General features: G+C 35.4%; 1 protein-coding gene across 1 annotated transcript in view; it reads left to right on the top strand.

The window, feature by feature from the left end:
* The window catches only part of LOC129943428 (uncharacterized), a 33,414-nt gene that overhangs the window by 4,707 nt on the left and 6,640 nt on the right, over positions 1–22,067 (top strand). Inside the window, exons 2-11 of the mRNA XM_056052864.1 lie at positions 4,660–4,733; positions 4,792–5,181; positions 5,242–5,389; positions 5,446–5,502; positions 5,566–5,628; positions 5,720–5,779; positions 5,864–6,013; positions 6,089–6,217; positions 11,506–12,972; positions 13,029–13,417. Of these exons, the coding sequence (XP_055908839.1) occupies positions 4,660–4,733; positions 4,792–5,181; positions 5,242–5,389; positions 5,446–5,502; positions 5,566–5,628; positions 5,720–5,779; positions 5,864–6,013; positions 6,089–6,217; positions 11,506–12,972; positions 13,029–13,417 (2,927 nt within the window). The remainder of the gene's footprint in view (positions 1–4,659; positions 4,734–4,791; positions 5,182–5,241; positions 5,390–5,445; positions 5,503–5,565; positions 5,629–5,719; positions 5,780–5,863; positions 6,014–6,088; positions 6,218–11,505; positions 12,973–13,028; positions 13,418–22,067) is intronic.

The raw sequence follows: 22,067 nt of genomic DNA, 5'->3' as shown, positions 1-22,067 counted from the left end.
ATGAAGGATACGATGCTGCCTGATGGGGACGAGAAACTGCCTCTCAAATGTGTTCTATAGCAGCACAACGACCCTAAGCACATATTCAAATCTGCTCAAAAGTATTTTAAGGACCAAAAAATAAGCGTATAGGAGTGGCCATCCTAATTGCCTGACTTAAATCCCATAGAACATTTTGGGGAGATTTAAAATGTGTGGTTGGGAAACATTTAACAAAAATTAAACCGCTCTGTGGAGGATGGTTCAACAGGAGTGGTACAATATTTCAATGGACGGATGCCACCGATTATTTGACTCAATACCCAACAGATGTCACACTGTAATTAAATCTTAGAGCCAGGCTGCTAGATTTTAAAATAATTTTTAGATCCAGAATAGCTCTGCATTTAATTTAATTTTTTTATATCTTTGTATCTATTAAAATGTTCACGAAATGTATTCCTTTTTTTACAATTACGAATTCAAAATAATTTATGTTATAATTTTACAACAAATAATGGGTAATTTTAGTTTGAAAGAAAAAAAAATTTAAAAATGAAGACCAAACTTGAAAAGAAAAAATACTTTTAAGTTCATAAAAAATTGAATTTTTAAAACTCTGTTTGGTGTTTATGGCCATATCTGTATATACCACATCTTTACACACTTACAATAAGTTATTTATTTCTATCCAAATAATTTCTAGAAATTATTTATATGACAAAACAACGTTTGTCGGGTCAACTAGTTCCTCTATACAAATGTTGATTTCAAAGCATTTTTGTGAACAAATTTGCCCCAACAGTAAAAATGAATTTAGGATGTATAATTATAAGAACATTGCTATTATTGCTATAATTTCTAAGACAGCATTTAAGGTGTTATTCAAGTAGATACTTGGATTTGAAACAAGCTCTGTGAATCAGTTCTCAAGCTGAAAAAGATTTGTTACCATGCTTACAGGAACAAATAGTAGTAGTAAAAGCTGTTGGTTTTTTTTTTTGGTAATTCTTCGTTGGACCTCTGAGCACGGTTAACTCTTTAATTTAGTGACGTTTTGTAACAGAAAGTTCATGTGAGTTGTTTCGTTTGTTAAAACCAAAAGCAGGTTTGTGGTCTTATTTTCGCTTACTTCAACAACAAATAGTTTCGATTGTTATTTTATAGTTTTAAAAGACTAAAACGGCACGTTAGGAGCTGCCATTGTCGTTGTATATCTCAGTAATTGTAAATTTGTGAATATCGCATGAAGGAAGGTGCAGTGACTCAGAAAGTCAGTGTTGCAATTTATGTTACACTAAAAAATGTAATGTTGAGGTGCTCAATTTTACAGCATTCTTTCAATTTTAATGTATTATTATTATTTATAAACATAAAATTACAAATCCTATGTTAATAGAAAAGAGCTCTAGCTACAAAAGCTTGCCACTCTAATATAACTTATTAGTTAATTATATTATCAAAATATTCATAGGTATTAAAAAATGAATAAATATTTTGGTCTGTTTTTAGAACAGCATTCATTTTTTGGAAATTCCACATGATGATAAGCCAAATATATGTTCAAGTTGTTGTTGCATGGCGGGCAGAGTGGTGGGCTATTTTTCCTTAATAGGTTTTGGTGAGTTAACTGTGTCCTAAGCGAAGGCGAATAAAGTTTGATATTGTTGTCCTAGAGAGAGTGATGATGGGTAGATAGCGGTAGGTAGCGTATCGGTCAGTGTTTATCTTTGCATAATGATTTTTGTAGCTATTCCAGTTGAAAATTTCGTTCTTTTAAAGTAATTGATCGATATATCTTTGAATGTCGTTCTTTGAAAATGTATCGAAAGTACAAACAGGTGCTTCGTTGCAGAGTTTTGCAGCTTTGTCGACATATTCATTGCCTGGTATACCGATATGACTGGGTACCCACATTCATTTTAATTTTGTCGTGTGTTTTATGAGCAAATATCTTATATTGGTAATTATTTAGTTGTTGTTGTTCGGATTAAGGATTACTTTAGACTGGCGGAGAAAATTACTGCTTTAGAAGTGGATTCCCGGACAGTTTTAGCAGCTTCAGAAATGAAGATTGATGAGAATTCCCATAAAACTCCAGCTCTTAACAGAGCTCCGTCTTCTTGAGTTACTGCAAACGAAGTATTTAAAGTTGATTTAGACCCATCCGTGAAGACAGGAATCCAACTTTCTTGTTTTAAATTTTACATGATTTCGGCTAAAGTGGAATGATAGACTGTGTTGTTTGTGTTGTCTTTGTTGTATACTGGTAGAGTTAGTTCAAACGAGTTTTTATTAATTTTCCACGGTAGGAAGGTTGAAGTGGTGTTTTTTTTGAAACGCTTAAATGGTAACCCCATTTCCTTTGCAGTTGACAAGGCTTTAGCAATTGTAGATGGAACACGCATATTTTTTTCAAGTTGGAGGTTGAGTCGATCTCTTTATCAATGACGGAGTCCTTCGAGAATAGAAGCTTTGGCAGTATTTTTAACAGGCTTTCTGATTGACGCTGTTCCAAAGTAGGAAGTCCAGCCTCTGCCATGATGTAGTCTATTCTTGTAGTCCGATAGGCGTTGATACTCCTACTTGCGTTAATACCCCTTCTTGCGAAAACTAAACCTTTAGTAATTCTACATAGTGTATTAATGTGAACATTTAATTATTGTTGGATAAATAACTTATAATATTGCTTCTTGCAGCTAGGCTCTTTTTAAGATTCATACAGTGTGGTTTCCAATTATACTAAGTATTAAATCTTAATTCTTAAATATCTAAGTTTTCTACGCTTTCAATATTTACATTATTTATAGCTAAGTCAAGGTTAGGACATGATAATTTGCGACATATATGTAGAGTTTTACATTTGTTTAATGAGAGCTTTGCTCCTGAGTTATTACACCATTTTACAATATCGATTACAATTTTTGAAAATTAATTTTTTGTTTTCTCTAAATCGTTGAGTTTGCACATGATGAAAAGATCATCAGCGTAAACACAATGATCGAGAATTTTATATTTTTCAATCATGACACTGATCTCATTGAAAGCCATTATGAAAAGCGCAACTGATAATGGTGATCCTTGTGGGATACCAAATGTGTTGATATCAATTTTAAAGCGATAGTTATTGTGGAGACAAAAACAAAAATAAAAGTATCTTTAACCAAAATGAAAACAGACTCACTGAAAATGAAAGATATTTGAGTTAACTTCTAAATTTGAATAAGTATTGATAGTTTCTGTTAATATTTTTGTATATAACCGTAAAGTTGTTGTTTACCATTTGTTCCAGAAAGTGTCAATTACATTTTGCACAAAAGGATTTGGTGTTTGTCATCAAACCACTAGGTAGATATCAGAAAAGTATTAATTTTGTGATTCCTCTGCGAAACCACTAGGAAACAAAATGTTAAAGATGCTTTCTGCAGATAATATAAGATGATTGGAACTCTTGTATATTAATCTGGAATTCGATGCGGTCGATTTAGCCGATGCTTTAGTTAAGTACAGGTCGAATATTCTGCCATTAAACTTGCCTCAGTGTTTCCTACTTCCATCACGGATAGCCACTTAAACCTAACCTAACCTACTTACGTTACGTTCGGAAAATAATAAAGTAAGTAACGCTGATTCCATTCCCTGGAAAAAAAAAGAACTGTAGCGATCTAAACACGATTGATCTCTGAAAACTGTTCCCGTTTGTCTTTATAACTCTGGTTATATAAAACACAGTGAGCCTTCAAATAAAAGGCATACAAAGGTGTAGAGACGGTAAGTTGCTTCAAGAAATACCTTTGGATCCCTTTAAAATGGTCAAAAGACTCCAAAAGCTCCAAAGCATTCCATAACACACAAGTATTAATAATTTTAAGCAAAATCAATGTTTGAATTTGTGAAAAATGTTTACCACATTATGTTGAGTGCTAACTTAGCTCCGGTACTTTCATCTTTTCGTATTTTAAAAAGTTTAAATTTAAAGATAGCAATATTTTAACAATTAAAAATCATGATCTTCGTTTTCATGGAGTGGAGTGCAAAAGGATTTTCCGCTAGCAACCTTTATTAGATTTCGAACACAGTTTACTCCAACAAAAAGAATGTCAGCAACATCATCAATTTAAAGCAAAAAAACTATGGCTTAAGATGAACCCTTGTAAAACACGCATCCAGAAGCATGAAACCCAACTAGGATACTTTAAGCGATGCTAGTTTATAGATCAAAGCCTGCCTTTTCACCGTTTCATGTGCTTCCTTAAAATTAACAAAACACACAAAGTTGTTTGTTCTTTTCGAGTGGCTTTTGTTCTTTTACGTAGACTTGAACAAAGACTTTGGAATGTATCCTCTTTCGTCTCTCCATCCGTTGCTACACCCTCTAACTAAAGCAGAGTTACGAACTTACGAATACCAATCAATAAGCATATTGATATCTGCTAAGTTGTAAAAGCTATGGAGATTTTTTTGCTTGGAAATTTGTTTCTTGCAGTTCCAATGAAACTTTGGTCAAGACTTGTATCCGTTTTGATAAAACGTTGCTCCATAAGGCTGCCACAGTCTAGGTATATTCCTTTGCTCGGAAATTCTGTGTTTTGCGTTGTTGAGGCTTACTCGTTTAATTGTTTCTTAAGACTTTTTTATGTGAAGTAGACTTTGTTTCTAAACTTAGTTTTTTTTCTACAGCTGAAAATGAAATGGACTATTTCCCATCATCACTTGACATTAGAGAACCTGAAGTACAAATATCAGAAGATTGGGTATGTCTTAAATATTTGTATTTGTTTGAGTGTAAAATCTTTTATCTTTCCTTTGCAGCTAGTGCCAAAAGAAGAACCATCAACAAAAGATTCCGTCGCTTTGGAAGAACCACACGAATCCTTAACACCTCTAACAAATTTATCTCAAAACGAAGATAGTCTACGAAGCGAAGAATCTAATATCGAATTAAATTCTAATCAGTGTAAATTTTGTGATATGTTTTTAAAAAGTCGTACAGCTCTTAAACTACACGAACGCAATTGTCAATATAAAAATGATTGTCGTCTATGCGGTCAGAAATTTGTTACATCTTATGCTCTTAGTACTCATTTACAAAAAATACATAATCGCAGAATGGAAAATGCATCACCACAAAAAGAGGCCACACGTACTACTATAGGTCGACCACCGCATATATTTTATGGTCCCTCTGGTAGCCAATGTGATGTAAGAGTTCAATTTGTATAAAAAATTCAAATTCAAGATGTTTAAGAATTTTATTTGTAGATTTGTAATTTAAAATTTGCAAACTCAAGAGATTTAAATAATCACAAAAAGAAACATAACACTTGTCAGCAATGTGGCGAGATTTGCAAGACTTATGAGGATTTAAAGAAACATACATGTGATAATGTTGTTGTGAAGGAAGAAGAAGGTATAAAACAAAGCTTAGAAATTTATTTCACTTAAATTTGTTTGATCTTCTTTTAGATCAAAGTGAAACCGAAACTCCAACAAAGAAAATATTTCGAGCAACTAATAGCATGGGTATAGCTTATTTTTAATGATTTTTAAATTAAGAGTGGTTTATTGAATTTAGTTTCTTTTCAGTTGTAATTCCAGATAAACAAGTTCATACGCCTTCTAGAAGATCCAAGACTAAAGTTAAAACTGGTGAGTTTAAATCCACTTTAAGGCTTGCTCCATAATTATAAAATATCCTCAATTATAATACAACTTGTTATTATTGTTTGATTCTCTTTAGCAAAACCAAAAAAGAAGAAATCTAGAGCGTTATTTCAGGAACATTCAAATGAATCTTCTTGTACGTACATAACTAATTTACATCACCCATCAAATTTTAAAAGAGACAAATGTTGTTATTACTGATTTTGTTTATGTATTTTAGCTGAGAATGAACATAAAAAGTTGCCAGTTGACAATAATAATTTAGAACATCTTTCGAGTCCTAAGAGTGGTTTTTCAGTTGTAACCAGAGATACCGATTTTGAAGCATTTGCTCAACAAATGATGAAAGGGTTTGCTGATATTTCCGAACGTAAATATTTATTTATTTAATATTTTTTTAAAAGCTTCTTTACGAATTTTTGTTTGTTTTTATTCTTTTCTTAAGCTTTGGAAAATCTTCCTGAAACAGAATCTATATCGGATCAAATTTTACGAAAATTACTAATATCAGCTAAAGAAGGTGAACGAAAGCAACAGGGTTATCTTAATAAAAAGAACGAATCAGATGCAGAAGGTAAGTGATTGAAAAATATGAAATTATTATGAAAGAAATAAGTCATGGAAAATGTACCTAAAACGAACTACTCTTTTTATAATGAATTTAAGATTCTTTCTAATTTTGGTTATAACTCATCAACTCATGGGTATACCTCTCTAAAAGATGATCCTTAAAGATCTTGAAAACTTGTCAACGTTAGGGAGAAATCAGATGGCTCCAATTACCTTCATTTACATTAATTTTTGTTTAGATAAAACAGTCGATATCTTTAAAGCTTTTGCGACCAATTTTCCGAGAGACATTTTTATAATAGGGTTTAAGTAGTTGGTGAAGAAGAAGCTGTTGTCATATCCCTGTGCGCTAGAGTACTGTCTTGAATCTTCTTTCCGTGTTGATTGATGACAGCTCAGGCGGCTCCGGTGAAATTCCCCGATTGTAAAAAACAAAAATGTGGAATTGCTTTAGTTGAACCGCTTACGTACGTATTCAAACTTTCCTTTGAAACAGGAAATTTTCATGGTATGTGATGAAAATTATTTCAAACTTCATTATTCAAGAAAAGTTACAAGGCAAGGAAATAACAAACTAGAAGAAGTTATTTTTGAGAGAGTTACAAATCTTCTCACATACTCAAACAAGCCCAGAAAATTATCATTTGGTGGTAAGAGCTTATCGTCCCTCAAGCCATGAGCACTTTAAAAGACAAAATCTTCAAGTAAACACCTATTACAGGACCTTGTGTTTCCAAAAGAAAACAAAATACTTTGAGACAGAAGCTAGACGGTTATCAAATTGTATGAACTCGAAGGACTTTTGGAAGTTGGTGAACCATTTCAATGGTAAACTGGTTAAAATCCATCCCATGTTGAGCCCCTTTCTTTTAGCAGACCATTTTAAAAAATTGCTTAACCCAATTCATGAAGGAAACAACTTTCATTTTGCACATCCGGGTATTTGTAATGAAGTTTTGGACACAGATATAACAAACGAAGAAGTAGATGCAGCAACGAAAAAAATGAAGCCAGCGGAATTTTTTAAGTATGGAACCGTTGAGTTAATAAGTAAGCTTACTGCAGTTTACAACGAGGTGTTGGAATCAGGTATGATTCCTCAAGAATTTAGGAAATCAATCATTTTTCCGATCTACAAAAAAAGAAGCTGGTCTGTGATGTCGAACTATCGAGAAATATCTTTTTTAAATTCGTGTTATAAAATATTTACATCTGTTCTGCAAACACGGCTCAATAAATTGATTGAAGACAATAAGCTGTTGAAAGAATCTCAGGCAGGCTTTAGATCCGGTTACTCAACAATCGATCATATCTTTGTTCTGAAAAGCATTGCGGATTCATTTATAAGAAGAAGGAAGAAGTTATACTCGTTTTTCGTGGATTTTAAGTCTGCATTTGACACGGTGAATAGGCAAGCTCTTTTCTATAAGCTCTTTGGTATGGGAATGTTGTTAAAATTTGGAAGAGTCCTGCAAAGCCTGTATATGGATTGAATACTAATCCAGCAGTTTGGAATGGTAGAGAAAAGTCGGATTGGTTTAGAACTGAATCAGGTGTTAGACAAGGTTGTACGATGAGTCCAAGCCTATTCGCTCTATTTATCGAAGGCTTAGTCGATGTCTTACCTGCAGATATCGAACATGCAGCAGGATTAATTTAAGCACTCTTGTTTGCGGATAATATTGTGGTTCTCGCGTCATCTCCAGAATCACTACAGCTTATGATAAACCGCATTTTTAAGTACTGTAAAATATGTAACCTAATAGTAAACATGGAAAAGTCCAAGATCATGATTTTTAAGAACGGAGGAGGTAGAAACTGCCTTAATGAAAAATGAAACTACAATATTGAAAATATAGAGATTGTCAAAGAGTTCAAATACCTTGGAGTGATTTTGACAAAAAAATTAAATATGAAAACGCATCTAAGAGAAAAGCTTAAAAGTGCATAAGCCGCCATCAGCGCATCTTGGAGTAGGTGTTTCTCAAACAGAAATATCGCACACAGCAGTAAGTACACAGTTTTTAAAGCAGTAGCAGAATCAATCTTATTCTATTTAGCTCAAGTGTGGGGAGCGAAACAATATGAAGATGTGGAAAAATTGTTACGCTTCTACGTTAAAAGGATCTTCCGGGTGCCATCGAATACGCCGAACTATATAGTTATGTTGGAAACGGGACTGCAACCACTCTTTGTACGGACACTTCGAATACGGATTGATTATGTGCTCAAAATCATGAATATGGATAATTACCGTTTACCGACGATAGTGGCGGAGTGACATGGACCTTAACATAGATACCTTTGATTTCAATCAATGAAAAGAATCACTGTACCATCTAATTGCAAAAGATGATACTGCATTCCACATAGGAAGGATTTACCAATATTATGCTCCTTATGTAATCTACAAGTGAGAGAAGATGCATGTATTTCACTTCATGGGTAAATGTCCAATTCTCAAAGACATCAAGAGAAATGTTCTTGGAAGGGGTGTTTAAACGGATTGTGAAAGCCTCATACCCACAAGAAGGACTCAACCAAACGAAAGAAAACGAAAAACAAGAACCCTGGTTTGACGAAGAAAGTCTAGAAGCTCGTTTATCATCATTTTTGTGGTTGACGATCTTCCGTAACTCTACCCAAGGATGATTTAAGGGTTTGTATATAGAGGCCAATAAGAAGTTAAAATAGTTTTGTAAGACTAAAAAAAAGTTTATACACTGAAAAGCAAGCAGTCCGATTAGCATCTTGTAAAAACCCCGCTGATTTTTGGACACTTAAGAGCTGAATTGAAAACGTATTACTATCCCCACAAAACTGTATTCAAATGTAATGCTTTCCGATTTCAAGGATCTTTTTAATCCTTAACGCCTACAAAGTGGCAATTCTCTGCACCTGGATTCATAGTCGACTCTCTGGGCTGTGTATTTTCGTTTAGCGAGTTAGAAGAATCGAAATTAGTAGGAAGTTATTGGGCAGGTTCAAACAACACAAGGGACTTGAAAGTAAGGCAAGTTTCTGGTATCTGATTGGCCAGCTGCCAAAAAATTTTACCATAGCAGTTTAAAAAAAAGGTCAACATTGTGGTTAAACATGAATATCTCATGAACGAAAAACGCTAGAGACTTCAATTATATTTTATATAATATATGGTAACGTGATACCAAACAAGTATATATAAGGAAATGCATGTATTCAAATTATTTGAAGGCAATGGTTCTAACCTTGCCTAATTATTTTTCGGCCAAGTCTAAGGCAATTTGAGTCGAATACGATGTGCTTTGGGAAGCTTTTCCTCTTTTTTTACTTGAATCATTTTTCCTGCATATATGGCACTGGTGTAAGTGTACACGGCTGGATCACAAAGTTTTTAGACTTTTATACCATACTTGTGTGCTTTTCCTGAGTTATACTGACCATTGATACATCTACTGTCAAAATTTCTTTTGGGCTTCTAGCTTTGACGAAGTTTTGTTCAAGTATGTCCAAAAGTCCACTTACTTTTCCCAAACGTTTCCACTATTTATTGAATTGTCCGCAAAGTGAATGAACTGTAAAAGTAACTGGAATCTATTCTGCGACATCACTTGCAGCACGAAGGAGTTTTGGAAGAACTTATCAGTGCTCCAGATGTGAGCAATAGATAGGTACTTTACAATTCCCATATACATCACCACTCCAAGGAATTTGTGTACCTCTTGAACGTTGGTGTCTACCTATTAGTGGTATATAGTGGTGCTCAGTAAAAATTGGTTGGCATTTGCATTTTTTTTGGTGACAATAAGAGGAAAGACCTATTCTGTGACCATAAGCCCAAGAACATCAATAGGTCGTGCTGATGCTTGGGGTTTAATATTTACAACACCATTCTGTTTGAAAGTGAACGCTTTGAGGGATTGGCCACTCACTGTTGTCCATTCGGTTAGAGGTCCATCAGAAACACCTGGAATCACAACTTAATCCAAAAACTCTTCTTCAAAAGACGATTCCAAATCTTCGAAAAAGAGAGACAGAGAGCAATTTATAAACACTTAACATACACTTTTATGCCAGAAAACACTTTGGCACAGGGGTGAAAAAAAACGAAAGTTATATGGGCGGCAGCGAACACGTAAATTCTGTTTGTGGCTAACCTTGTTAAGGTATAGCAATGACTTCTTAGTTTAAGGCACTCCTTTATAATAATTAGAGTTTCTTTTAAGGCTATCGTGGGCATTTTTTTCAAAACTTGAGCGTCAGACTTTTTAGAAATCTACCAAGCAAAGGTATGTAAGGAATGTCCTTTCCTTCTAGCTCTTCTTTCTTTTCAAAATCAACTCCTTTATTTCGACCAGATATTTAATATATATTTCTTTGGTTGGATTCTAATTCAAGTAGTTTTACAATTAAAATCGGTTTAATATAACTAAGTTCTTAAACTTCTGATTCCCCTATAAAAAAACTGGTTTGCAAGCGTATTTAAGAATATACGAGCTATGAACAGCATGTCCCTAAATTTGACCAATGGCATTTAATATGTAATAGCTTTTGCATATCACTTTAAAAAAAACACACGCACACACCAAAATCTTACGTCGCCTAATCACAAGATCTCGGTGCCCAGTTTAACTTTTTCGGGATGCATTGAAAACTCTTTCATCTCATGGAATGGTATCTCCCATGAAATCCAGAAACGGTTCATTGGAATGAAAAACATCAAGAAATTCCTGCGGAAGCGTACATACAAGCGTATTTAAATACATTCGACATGATAAAAAAGAAAGTTCGCCGGGCGTTCAAAACACGTTTCATCATTAAATTTCCCTGACCAATTTACTGTAGGTTCAAAACTAAACAAAACGCCTAGGCAACTTAAACGCCCAAACTTGAAACGATTCGCTGTGTTGCCAAGTCCTGAAACTGACTTCACTTGGCCACCACTCCCGGGTTTACCAGGCGTCGAAAAACCAAGACACATTGTAGCCCTAAAAACATTGATTACCAACCATGTCAACGGAATTTTAAGAGAAACGTTTCATATGGCCCTCCGCGTATATTCCTCAAACATTTCTTACTCCCTTTAACTTTTGGTGACTGAGTTAAAAAATGGTTGCAAAATATTTGCACATTTTATATTCATCACCATAATACCAATTTTTATTTTAAGATAATTTCTTGTTTTATTTCTTTATTATGAAATTAAAATCGAATCCCATCCTTTAAACCCTGAAGAAGCAATGTATCTTAAAATTGTCAGCTTTTAAGTAACAAGTCGCCTTATTTATTTTTTTTTGTTTTTTTTTTTTTAAGCTGATGCTCCCCAGTCTGAAAATGAAAGTGTCAACTCCGAAGGAAACGTTTATAAATTACTTCAAACAAATTTCATCAAAGAAGAACCTCTCGACGACGATGATGATTATGAAGCTAACGAACCACCTAAACTAAAAATGCCCATACCACTTCCTTACATCAAAGATGAACCAGAATCACCAGAACCAGAGCAACCTGATAGTGCGACTGATAACACTGATTTATTGCTTGAAGAACTATTCGATCGAAAAGCCAAAAAAGTACGACAAACTAAATTCCCTTTTAATCCCTCTTTCGAACCAAATGGATTAGGCTTTAAAGTTAAAAAAGAAATCAAAGAACAAAAATCTTTAGATTGTGATAGTAGCAAATCATCATCATCAACAACAAAAACAAAAACCACAACAATAACATCTTCATCACCAAAAAAGAAAAAACGAAAGTATGCTTTGAAAAATAGAGGTTCAATAGGTTCTGTACAAAATGTGGTGGTTAAGGAGAAACCAATCGCACTTGAACTTGGCCATGTTTCAAGACGCAAAGCACTTCCACATAAGATAAAAGATGACGTCTTAGAAAATACCACGAACTTATCAAAAAAAATATGTCTAACTTTTGTTCCTCCAAAAAGCACAAACAGTCCAAATCCAATGCATTTTAAGGCTCCGAATGGAAAATTACCCACTTTAAAGAATTGCGGATTGGATCATTTTGAAACAATTAGCAAACAATCTCAACTGCTTCTAGATGCATGGGCAAAAAAGAAGGCTTCGGCAGCGGCGGCGGCAGCGTTGGCGGTGGCGGTTGACTCTGCCGGTGATGATACACCGTACTCATCCGATTACAACTGCACATCGGGGGATGCAGATCAGATGCAGATGGATTCAGAAAACGCTTGCAGTGGAGGTGACGACGACGAAGCTGCATTAGTCGTAGATGAAACAAATTGTGTTTCAGTGAAGATGGAAGAAGATATTACTTGTAGTTCCACGTCCACATTGAACGGACAAGGTGACATCAGCCAACAGCAATTCCAGATTCCTTCGAGTGGAGAATTTGACTTTGAAGATATCATTCAGTCAAATAGGTTACCAAATTTCAATAATGTTAACAATGTCATCAAAACCCTCACCGAGGAATATAAAAAAGCCGAGAAAGTCAAGCTCGATGATCCACCTACATTTGTTGAGGCCAAACCAGTATTACCAAAGGCAGAAGTTGACGAAGCAAATAAACCTGCGTCGCTGTTTTTCCCCATGTTGGACGATACACAAGTCTATAATATGGTTGCGAATGCTTTGAATGAAAAATACCGTTATGTTTGGATTTGTCCCGCATGTCCAAGGCAGTATACTCAACTGAGACCGTTTAAAAAACACCTTCTGACGATACATTTTCAAAATGACAGTGAACTTCAGGGAAAAGCTTTTGAGCTGCGACCTGAGTTAGTGATGGATGCTGGACCCAGTAAGGTTTTTGTTTTTTATTTGAGATATAAATATGTTATGTTTTTTTTTTTGTAGATGAAACATTTTGTCATTTATGTCATGTCACACTTGCTGACAATGCCACTTTGCGAAAACATCAACTAGAAATGCACAAAGAACAAGATCTAACGCTAAGACAGAAGAAGAAACCGCTACTCCATCGATGTTATATTTGCAGTAAGTTGTGTTCATCGCGGACACTGCTGGCGGAGCATATGAAGTCGGATTGTGGTAAAAATCCACAATATGGATGTAATGTTTGTGATAAGAAATTCCATACGAAAAGTACCTTAAATTTACATAAGACAATGCACACCGGTGAGCTGCCACATTCGTGTAGTTTTTGTCAGAAGAGATTTCGAACGAGAGGTCAGTTGACGGTGCACACTAGGACTCATACCGGCGAGAAACCATTTCCATGCAAAGTAAGTTTGAACAAGTTAAAAAACAAAATAATTATTTCTGGTTTATACCATTTCACCTTAGAAAAGTTTTAGTTTTGTCAAAATCTCAAAGAGTTTCTTAAATTCATTTACATACTTTTGAAGTTGCTGTTTTCGCACTATGAATAGTTATATATGTCTATTTCCCTTCAATAGTAAAAGAACCATTTTAATTGGCTTATTCTTAACTTTATTTTACCCTATGCACTTTAAAATTGAAGAGTTCAATTTAAGATATATTATCTTCAAAGAGGATGGCTTAGTATCCTCTTGGTCCATCTTTTCGCGTTTTTATGTTAGGGATATCAATATCCTTAAAAATGTAAGCACAATGCGAGCGATCAGAAAATTGCGATTGGATTAGAAGGAAGATGCGTATTTGGTTTGAATATCTGCACATTCATTAGAATGGGAAGTATTGAACCGGTTAAAGGTAATCCACATTCGTGTAGTGCGGCTACAAAAATAATCTCAGTACTTACAAATACAGAAAAGCATTTTCTGTCACTATTTCGTCTACCACAAAATGTACTACAAATGACTTTCCGAGCTGGTGTCCTGCTCACCTGAGTCTACAGAGTTAAATTTTGGTTGCAATATCTGCTTCGTCCTTCCTCATATAAGGAGCCAACAATTATCTGAGTTTCTCTCGAACTCAGGTTAAAGTAGGCTCTGTTGGACCGCGTATTTTTACTTCTTTTACTCTGTTATCGGCTGCTACTATTGACCCAGGGTATTTGAAGGATTGCACCACTTCAAATTCATGCTCCGCTACCTTAATTGTTTGACCCACTGTGTTTTTAGCTTTGTACTTTGTTTTTCTTGGACTAATGTGCAGCCCCAAATTTTGTGCCACCTGCTTGATCTGAACAAAGAAAACGTGTACAGCCTGTTCGGTTCTCCTGATGATGTCGTCATCTGCATGTACCTAAAGAGCTTGGGTAGTAGCCGAGGCGTGTTTTAGACTATCACGCCGGAGGTCCCCTGCCCGTGTCATCTCCATTTTTTCCGTGGGGTACTGCTTTTTGCGAGAAATTGACAAATCCTCCAAGAGCTAATCTTTTCATGAAAAATGCTTTCTAAAATAAGCTGTTCGGATTCGGCTTAAAACTGTAGATACTTGAAAACATTATTAGCACACAGGGATGGTTGATTGTTGTAAGTCACTAGGCCAAAAGTCTTAACTGACTGTTGTGCCACCTAATTTATTTATTTATAAAGCTTGTATAAAGTGAGGACGTGGCAGAGTTTATGCTGCAAAGCAAAATAATCAAATACAGCTACGATTCGTTTTTTAATAAAAGTTATCGTTTTGCATTTTTAAGGGTTAAAGGAAGAGCTATTTTTCTTACACTTTATTATTTGAAAACCTTCATGTCATCAGCAAAAAAGAAAATTTTACTTGGTCGCAAAAACATAACGTTACGTTCGTTAATAGACAAAAACAAGTTGTAAAATTTAATTGGTAAGATCTATTTTCAGAGCAACATTTAATTCAAGCTGAGAAAAAGAATGGAAAACTGAGTGATTTTTTGTTTGATTAAATCCATGCTGGCCATTAAGTGTAGAAAAGTCAATGTAATTATAGTGAAAATGTGAGAAGATTTGTAGCAGATGATCTTTTTCTCTATATGCAACAGTCTCAAAGACAACTTCTTAAAAGAATAGGAATGCAATGCCTCTTTAGTTTTTTATTTGCTTGACTTGATTTGTTTTTTAATATTGGTGTAAACAAATTACTTCTTCCATAGAAGGAATGTTTGAATATGAACGTTAGGACTTCGACTTAAGCATTCCCACAATTTTTTAATACAAACGGTCAATTCTATCAGGACCGACTGAGTCATCATACAACACGGAAAGAAGATCTAGGGCCGTACTCTGTAGCACAGGAATATGACTACACCTAGTTTGAGAAAAGTCAACATGTGCATTCAAGAGGACACAAGCGTCCATAGGTTTTTCTCAAAACCTACCTCTGTCTATCAACTTCTACTCTCAACTCTCAACTGGAGATGGGGTTCCGACCCCAGTGGAAAGTTGTTGGAGGTAGCAAACGAAAGAGGGGGGAGAGGTGTTTCCACAAAGGCACCTCTCCTTATCCAGATGGCAGTATAAGCATTCGCGAGACGGAATCAACGGTGGCGTCTACAGTTCCAGTAAGGTAGAACTAGTGAACACCTTATAGGGCTCCTACAACTCATTCGGAGCCTAGGCCTATAAGGAGAGGTTTATCTGGCCTCCAGGTTGCGCTGTCAGGCAGGATGATCGATTCAACTTAGACGAGGAAAGCCAACAATCCTATCCTCCCGACTCAGACGAAGTAAAGATTGCCATATCTAAGTTGAAGTCTAATAAAGCCGCTGGTGCAGATGGCTTGAATGCCGAGCTCTTCAAAGCAGCTGGATATAATTTAGTTAGGAACATGCACCAACTTATCTGTAAGATATTGTTGGAAGAAAGCATACCCGATGAATGGAACCTCGATATTGTTTGCCCGATTCTAAAAAGGAGACCCTCTAAACTGCACCAACTATAGATAAATCAGTCTACTTAACATAGCTTATAAAATGTTCTCTGCCTTAATATGTTAACGTCTAAAGCCCATCGTGAACAGCCTGATAGGTCCTTATCAGTGTGGTTTTAGACCAGGAAAGTCCACAGTCGATCAAATATTCACATTACGGCAGATCCTGGAAAACCCCAAGAACATCAAATCGATACCCATCATCTTTTCATCGATTTCAAGGCCGCTTATGATAGTATTAACAGGGACGAGCTGTATAGAGCCATGTCTAGTTTTGGCATCCCTGCCAAACCCGTCCGTTTGTGCAGGATTACCATGGAGAATTCACACTGCTCCATAAAGGTTGGAAACAACTTAACAAAACTATTCGATGTCACAAAAGATTTTAGACAAGGTGATGCGCTGTCATGCGATTTTTTTAACATTGTGCTTGAAAGAATAGTGCAAAGCTAACACGTCAACACTAGAGTCACTATCTTTCAAAAAGCTGTCCAATTACTAGCATATGCTGATGACATTGACATAATCCGAAGAACTCAGCGTGATGTCAATGGGGCTTTTGTGAGTATTGAGTCAGAGGCGGCAAAAATGTGTTTAACGGTTAATGAGGGCAAAACAAAGTACATGCTGTCGTTAAGAAAGGACTTACAACACTGACATCTGGGTCAAAACTTCACCATTCACAGACGTAACTTTGAGGTAGGCAAGGACTTCGTCTACCTAGGCTCCGCTATGAACGCAGAAAATAACACCAGCGCTGAATCGAATAAAGAATAAGTCTTGCTAACCGCTGTTTCTTTGGGCTAAGAAAGCAAAGTCCTCTCGCGAAGGACCAAAGAGTCGCTATATAAGACCCTCATCATTACCGTCCTGATAAACGGTGCAGAAGCATGGTATATGACAAAAGCGGATGAAAGCCCCTTGGGTCGTTTCAAGAGAAAAGTTCTATGTGTGATCTACGGTCCCGTATGCATAGAAGAGGAGTGTAGGAGAACATGGAACGACGAGCTATACGGGCTGTACAGTGACGTAGACTTAGCCAGAAGGGAAAAAGTCTAACGACTAAGATGGCTGGGTCACGTAGAGCTCATGGAAACCAATGCTCCGCCCCAAAAAGTCTTCGAATCCACACCCACAAAACAGCGCAGTAGAGGAAGACCGCGAATCAGGTGGCGCGCAAAAGTGGAAAGTGGCCTCACTCAACTTGGAGCGCGAAATTGAAGACATTTATCTAGGGACCGAGCTAGATGTAGAAGTTTGTTAGGTGAGGCCCTAGTTCACACAGGACTTTAATGCCACCTAAAGTAAGGAAGTGAAGGTTTGAGAATATATATTCACCAACTACTTTAGGGCTATAACCATCATTCCGACGATGACGTTCGAGGGACGTAATTCATTTATTGACGTTATTGTTATCAATCATTTTAAAAGCTCTTCGTTGAATGTTGTCCAAGAGGTTTGATATAGTTTCTGGAGGCACTAACCCAGAAATAGGAGTTATATTTAAGCATTGAACCCATTTAGAATTCAAAAATATCTATAAAATAGGTAAGTCGTTTCGTTCCGGTTCTTTCTATGAAATTTGCAACTTATGAGCCACGAAGTCTGTTTATTACGTCGACGATATGTTACTTTTGTTACCCAAAAAAGGGGTTAATTGATAATTATTTTGGGCTCTTTGTATCACCGAAGCTATGCCAGAAAAGTTTCCAATTCGAATTAATTGATATCACGAACTAACTTTGTAGGGCATGCAATTTGCTGACACTTAAGCTTATAGATCATAGTGAATAAGTTCTGGTATTACTAATTTTTGAATGTTACTGCTGAAGGAAATTCTATTCACGATAAACACCAATATTTAAAAAACCAAACAACAATATGAACACATTTTGTTACGTACCTATCAATGCAAGGTTTTAATCGCAAACAAATTGATTCAGCAAATATTTCTAACTTTGTCTCCAATAATTTTTTACACTTTAATCAGAAAAATTATCCGCACTTGTTATTGTGTGTAATGTGTCTGAGATACTTAAAAATATTAATTAATGGTTTTCAAATTAAACAACATTTTGCTGGAAATTTACAAACAACATACAAACGAATTCACAAGTTTAATAATCATATTTATCTTTCTTGTGGTTCTGTGGGAATAGATCCCAATGCACGCCACTGAGTTATGTGAACTTAATTTTTGTGACCCAATTTACATGTTGGTTTGTATTTTTTCTATTTAAATTGTTTGAGAGTCTTGCTTTATTGATATCCATAACTTTCAAATTATATATTTCCGGCATAATAATGAATGATAAAACAAAATACTTCTTTTTAATTGTTTAATTTTGATAATTTTGTATAAACCCACATGATTTTAGCTTGCTTTGGCGTTGAAAATCACTAAGAAAGACCTTACTATTATTATTAAGTAGGGTAAGGAACTATCCTCTCTTAAAATACACAAATAAACTTATTTTCAGGGCTTACTGTATGAGAATGAGCAACCTCATCTAGTTCCTTATAAAGGCAAAATAGATCGCAGTGCATCTGAACTTAATTAATCTATTATTGCTTCTGGCACAACGGTTGTTTTTCGACATCCTTCACAAATTCTATAGCGATGGCGAAGGTCGTTCAATATTGAACTATAGAATGAGGCTTCAACACCAAAGCTAGTCACTGCATTGCAAGTCGATATGCTTCTTGATTAAAAGAAGAGATGGTAATGCAATTGAGGATCAGAAATGAAAAAGTTGAATAGGACTCAAAAAATGCAAAAATAAATGATTCGCTTCTGCGAAATACCAATGGGATTTCCACAATACGGTCGAGATTTTGTTAAGCTCACTTTTAAAAGTATTCTCGATAGATTCAATAATGAAAATTAACATTTACCAACTGCCCAAGTAATGGGACATAATTCTTTGCATTATTTTAAGGAAAAGTATTTTTGGTGTGGAGCACATTCTTTGAGAGTAGAATAACTCTTTTTTTTATAATAGTTTTGAAGTTTGCAATGACTTGAAAAGGCAGAGTGATAAAGCATTCCACATTCGCTCAACAAATAGCTGTACTTGACACAACGCACAACGTTGGGCTCGAAGGTATACTCATGAGCATACTCTGTTAAAATTGGAGTAACCGTTGTATGATGTAGTACCCGTGGCATGATGGTTAGTGCGTTGGACTGTCATGCCAGAGGTCTTGGGTTCGAACCCTGTCTATGCCAACTAAAGTCTTTTCACGGGTACTGCCTCTTGCGAGGAATTGACAAATTCTCCAAGAGTAACTCTTGTCATGAAAAAGTGCTTTCTCAAATTAGCGGTTCGGATTCGACAATAAACTGTAGGTTCCCTCTATTTCTGACAACATTACGCGTACACAGGAATGGCTGAGAGTTGTAAGTCACTAGGCCCTAGTACTCAAAGAACTGTTGCGCCACCCCAAAAAAAAAACCGTTGTATGAGCTTCAGTGCGTTGAGCCGTCATTCCAGTTGAGCTGTCATGCCAGAGGTCTTCGTTTCAATCCCTACCTGTGCCATCTTAAGTTTTTTTTCATGGACACTGCCTCTTGCGAGGAATTGAAAAATCCACCAAGAGTAATTGTTTTCATGAGAAGTGCTTTTTCAAATTAGTCGTTCGGATTCTACTTGAAACTGTAGGTCCCCTTGGCCCTAGTTCTTAACGGACTGTTGCGCCATCTAATTTACTTTTATAATCCGTTAAAATAACAGTGAGAAGGCCGATACAAAAAACTTTACTACGGTATTTAAGTGTGGCACACGTAAATGGTTCAACAATTATATGATCACCAATCATTTTAAATGCTCGAGGTTCAATACTGTCCAAGAGACTTAAGTTATTTACATTAGCACCAGCTCACATTTACAGGAATTATACTCAAACTTTTGAAGCATATAACTCTTATAGATAAAAGATAGATAAGAGGAACATTCTTCCATCGACTTAGGAAACTCAGGCAGCTTACGGCATATTTCACAAGAGGTTTATAGAGTCCTTGATGCAAGTGGCACTCATTGATATTGGGAGCATTGGGTTTTTGGCGCATTAAATTCTATTCGATTTTGTATTCTCCACTTAACAATGATGTCGAGGTGAGAATTTAATGAGCGGATCATACAAGGCCGTTCAAAATCCACAACTGAAGTAGAGCGAATCTAAGAACGATTATAAAGAGCTGAGGGTACTATCGTCAGTTGATTCAAAGTTTCACACAGGAGGTCATTAATAAATATGTGTAGAAGTTTGGGAGACAAAACAGAGCCCTGGGGCACACCAAAGTTTATTTTGTGATGTTCAGAAGGAGGGATTCATGAAAACCGGATGCTCGCATTTTCAATAAAATAGCCTGATGCCAAGTTCTATCAAATGCTTTTAAAATATTAAGTGCAATAATCTTACTCTCTCCCAAAGGATGTAAAGATTTGTTCCACTATTCGTTGAAGTTAAGCATCGGATAACCAATGGACCTAGTGCTACGGAAGCTTCAAGATATTTTTTGAGTAGATAGTTTATTATCGTATCCATGGCTTTGGAAAGCATGGACGTTAGTGGACGGTCGATATTTCGAGGAAGAGGAGGATCGACAAGTGCCGTTTTCAATCCACTCGGAACAAGACATGAAGAGAGGGATAGATGAAGAGCTTAAGCAGTGATTTTGTCAACTTTGAGGAACACCTCTTTGAAACAATAGCAAGATGCCAACCGGGCCAGTGGATTTTTGTGTGTTGAGACACATGTTGGACCTACTACACCGCACGGGGCGAAAAATGATTGGTCCCATAAAATAATCTACGCGCTCAAGTACAGATGTAACTTGTTGGCCAATTGCCTAGCAAAGAGATTAGATTTATCTATGGAGCTTACAAAAAGTGTGTCATTGATAACGAGCATAGGAGCCGAGGAAGAAGAATCTATCATGTTTTTTCACGAATCATCAAACAGTTTTACTGCCTCTAGGACGCATTATTTGTATCCTTTATTTTTGGCCGTTCATAAATTTAAGTTTCTTCGGACTTTTCATTCATGGCCCTGTTTGAGGCTACATTTGATGTCGGTAGAAACGCCAATAAATTTTGTTTACCGTTGCAAGATGTTTTTTAACTTCCCATAGGAAGTTACTGTAATGGGTCCGATTTGTCAAATTGAAAATTTTGAAATTTCTCGACGTTTCAAGGTCCCTAGAGTCGAAATAAAAGATTTTTAGAAAGATGTCTGTGCGTGCGTGTGTACGTACGTTTGTACGTCAGTACGTTCGCGACGTTTTTTTCGTCGTCCATAGCTCAAGAACCAGAAGAGATATCGACTTCAAATAAATTTTGTTATACAGATAATAAGGCAGAAAGATGAAGAAAGGGCTCTCAACAAAATTGCGTGGGTGGTTTTTTTACCATAGCAGTTTAAAAAAAAGGTGAAAATTTTGGTTAACCCTAAATATCTTACGAACCAAAAACGCTAGAGACTTGAATTAAATTTTATATAATATATTGTAACATGATACCAAACAGGTATATTTTTTGAAAAAAATCAATATAACGGTTTTTTTTTAAATCAATAAAACTGAAAAAAAAAATTTTTCACCTCCAAAATTTTACGACTGAAATATGATTTCATCTCTAAAACAATTTTGTGCAACGAAGAATAATGTTTTTGACATCTGATAAAATTTTGAGAAAAATCTAATTGACAGTTTTTTTTATAAAAAATAAAAATCTAAAAAAAAACATTACTCAAAGTTCGTAAAAATTGAATATCAATTCAAATATCTTTTCAAAAACTTGAAATTTAGGCTTTAAGCTTATTTTATCTTATAAGAAATATTGTTTTCAACATTTTGAAAAATGTTGAGAAAAATCGAATTGACAGTTTTTGTACAAAAAATAAAAACCTAAAAACAAAATTCATAAAAGTTGGTAAAAATTGATTTTCGACTCGAATATCTTTTCAAAACTTTGAGATATTGGCTTTAATTTACTTTTATCTTTCAAAAAATCTTGTTGTCAACATACAAATAAAGTTTGAAAAAAATCGAATTGACAGTTTTTTTACAAAAAATAAAAACCTAAAAAAATTTTATAAAAGTTG

Source organism: Eupeodes corollae, chromosome 1, assembly GCF_945859685.1.
Source record: "Eupeodes corollae chromosome 1, idEupCoro1.1, whole genome shotgun sequence".
Lineage (NCBI taxonomy): Eukaryota > Metazoa > Arthropoda > Insecta > Diptera > Syrphidae > Eupeodes > Eupeodes corollae.
Note: the sequence above shows the minus strand (reverse complement) of the source record. Positions and strands in the feature narration are given on the sequence as shown.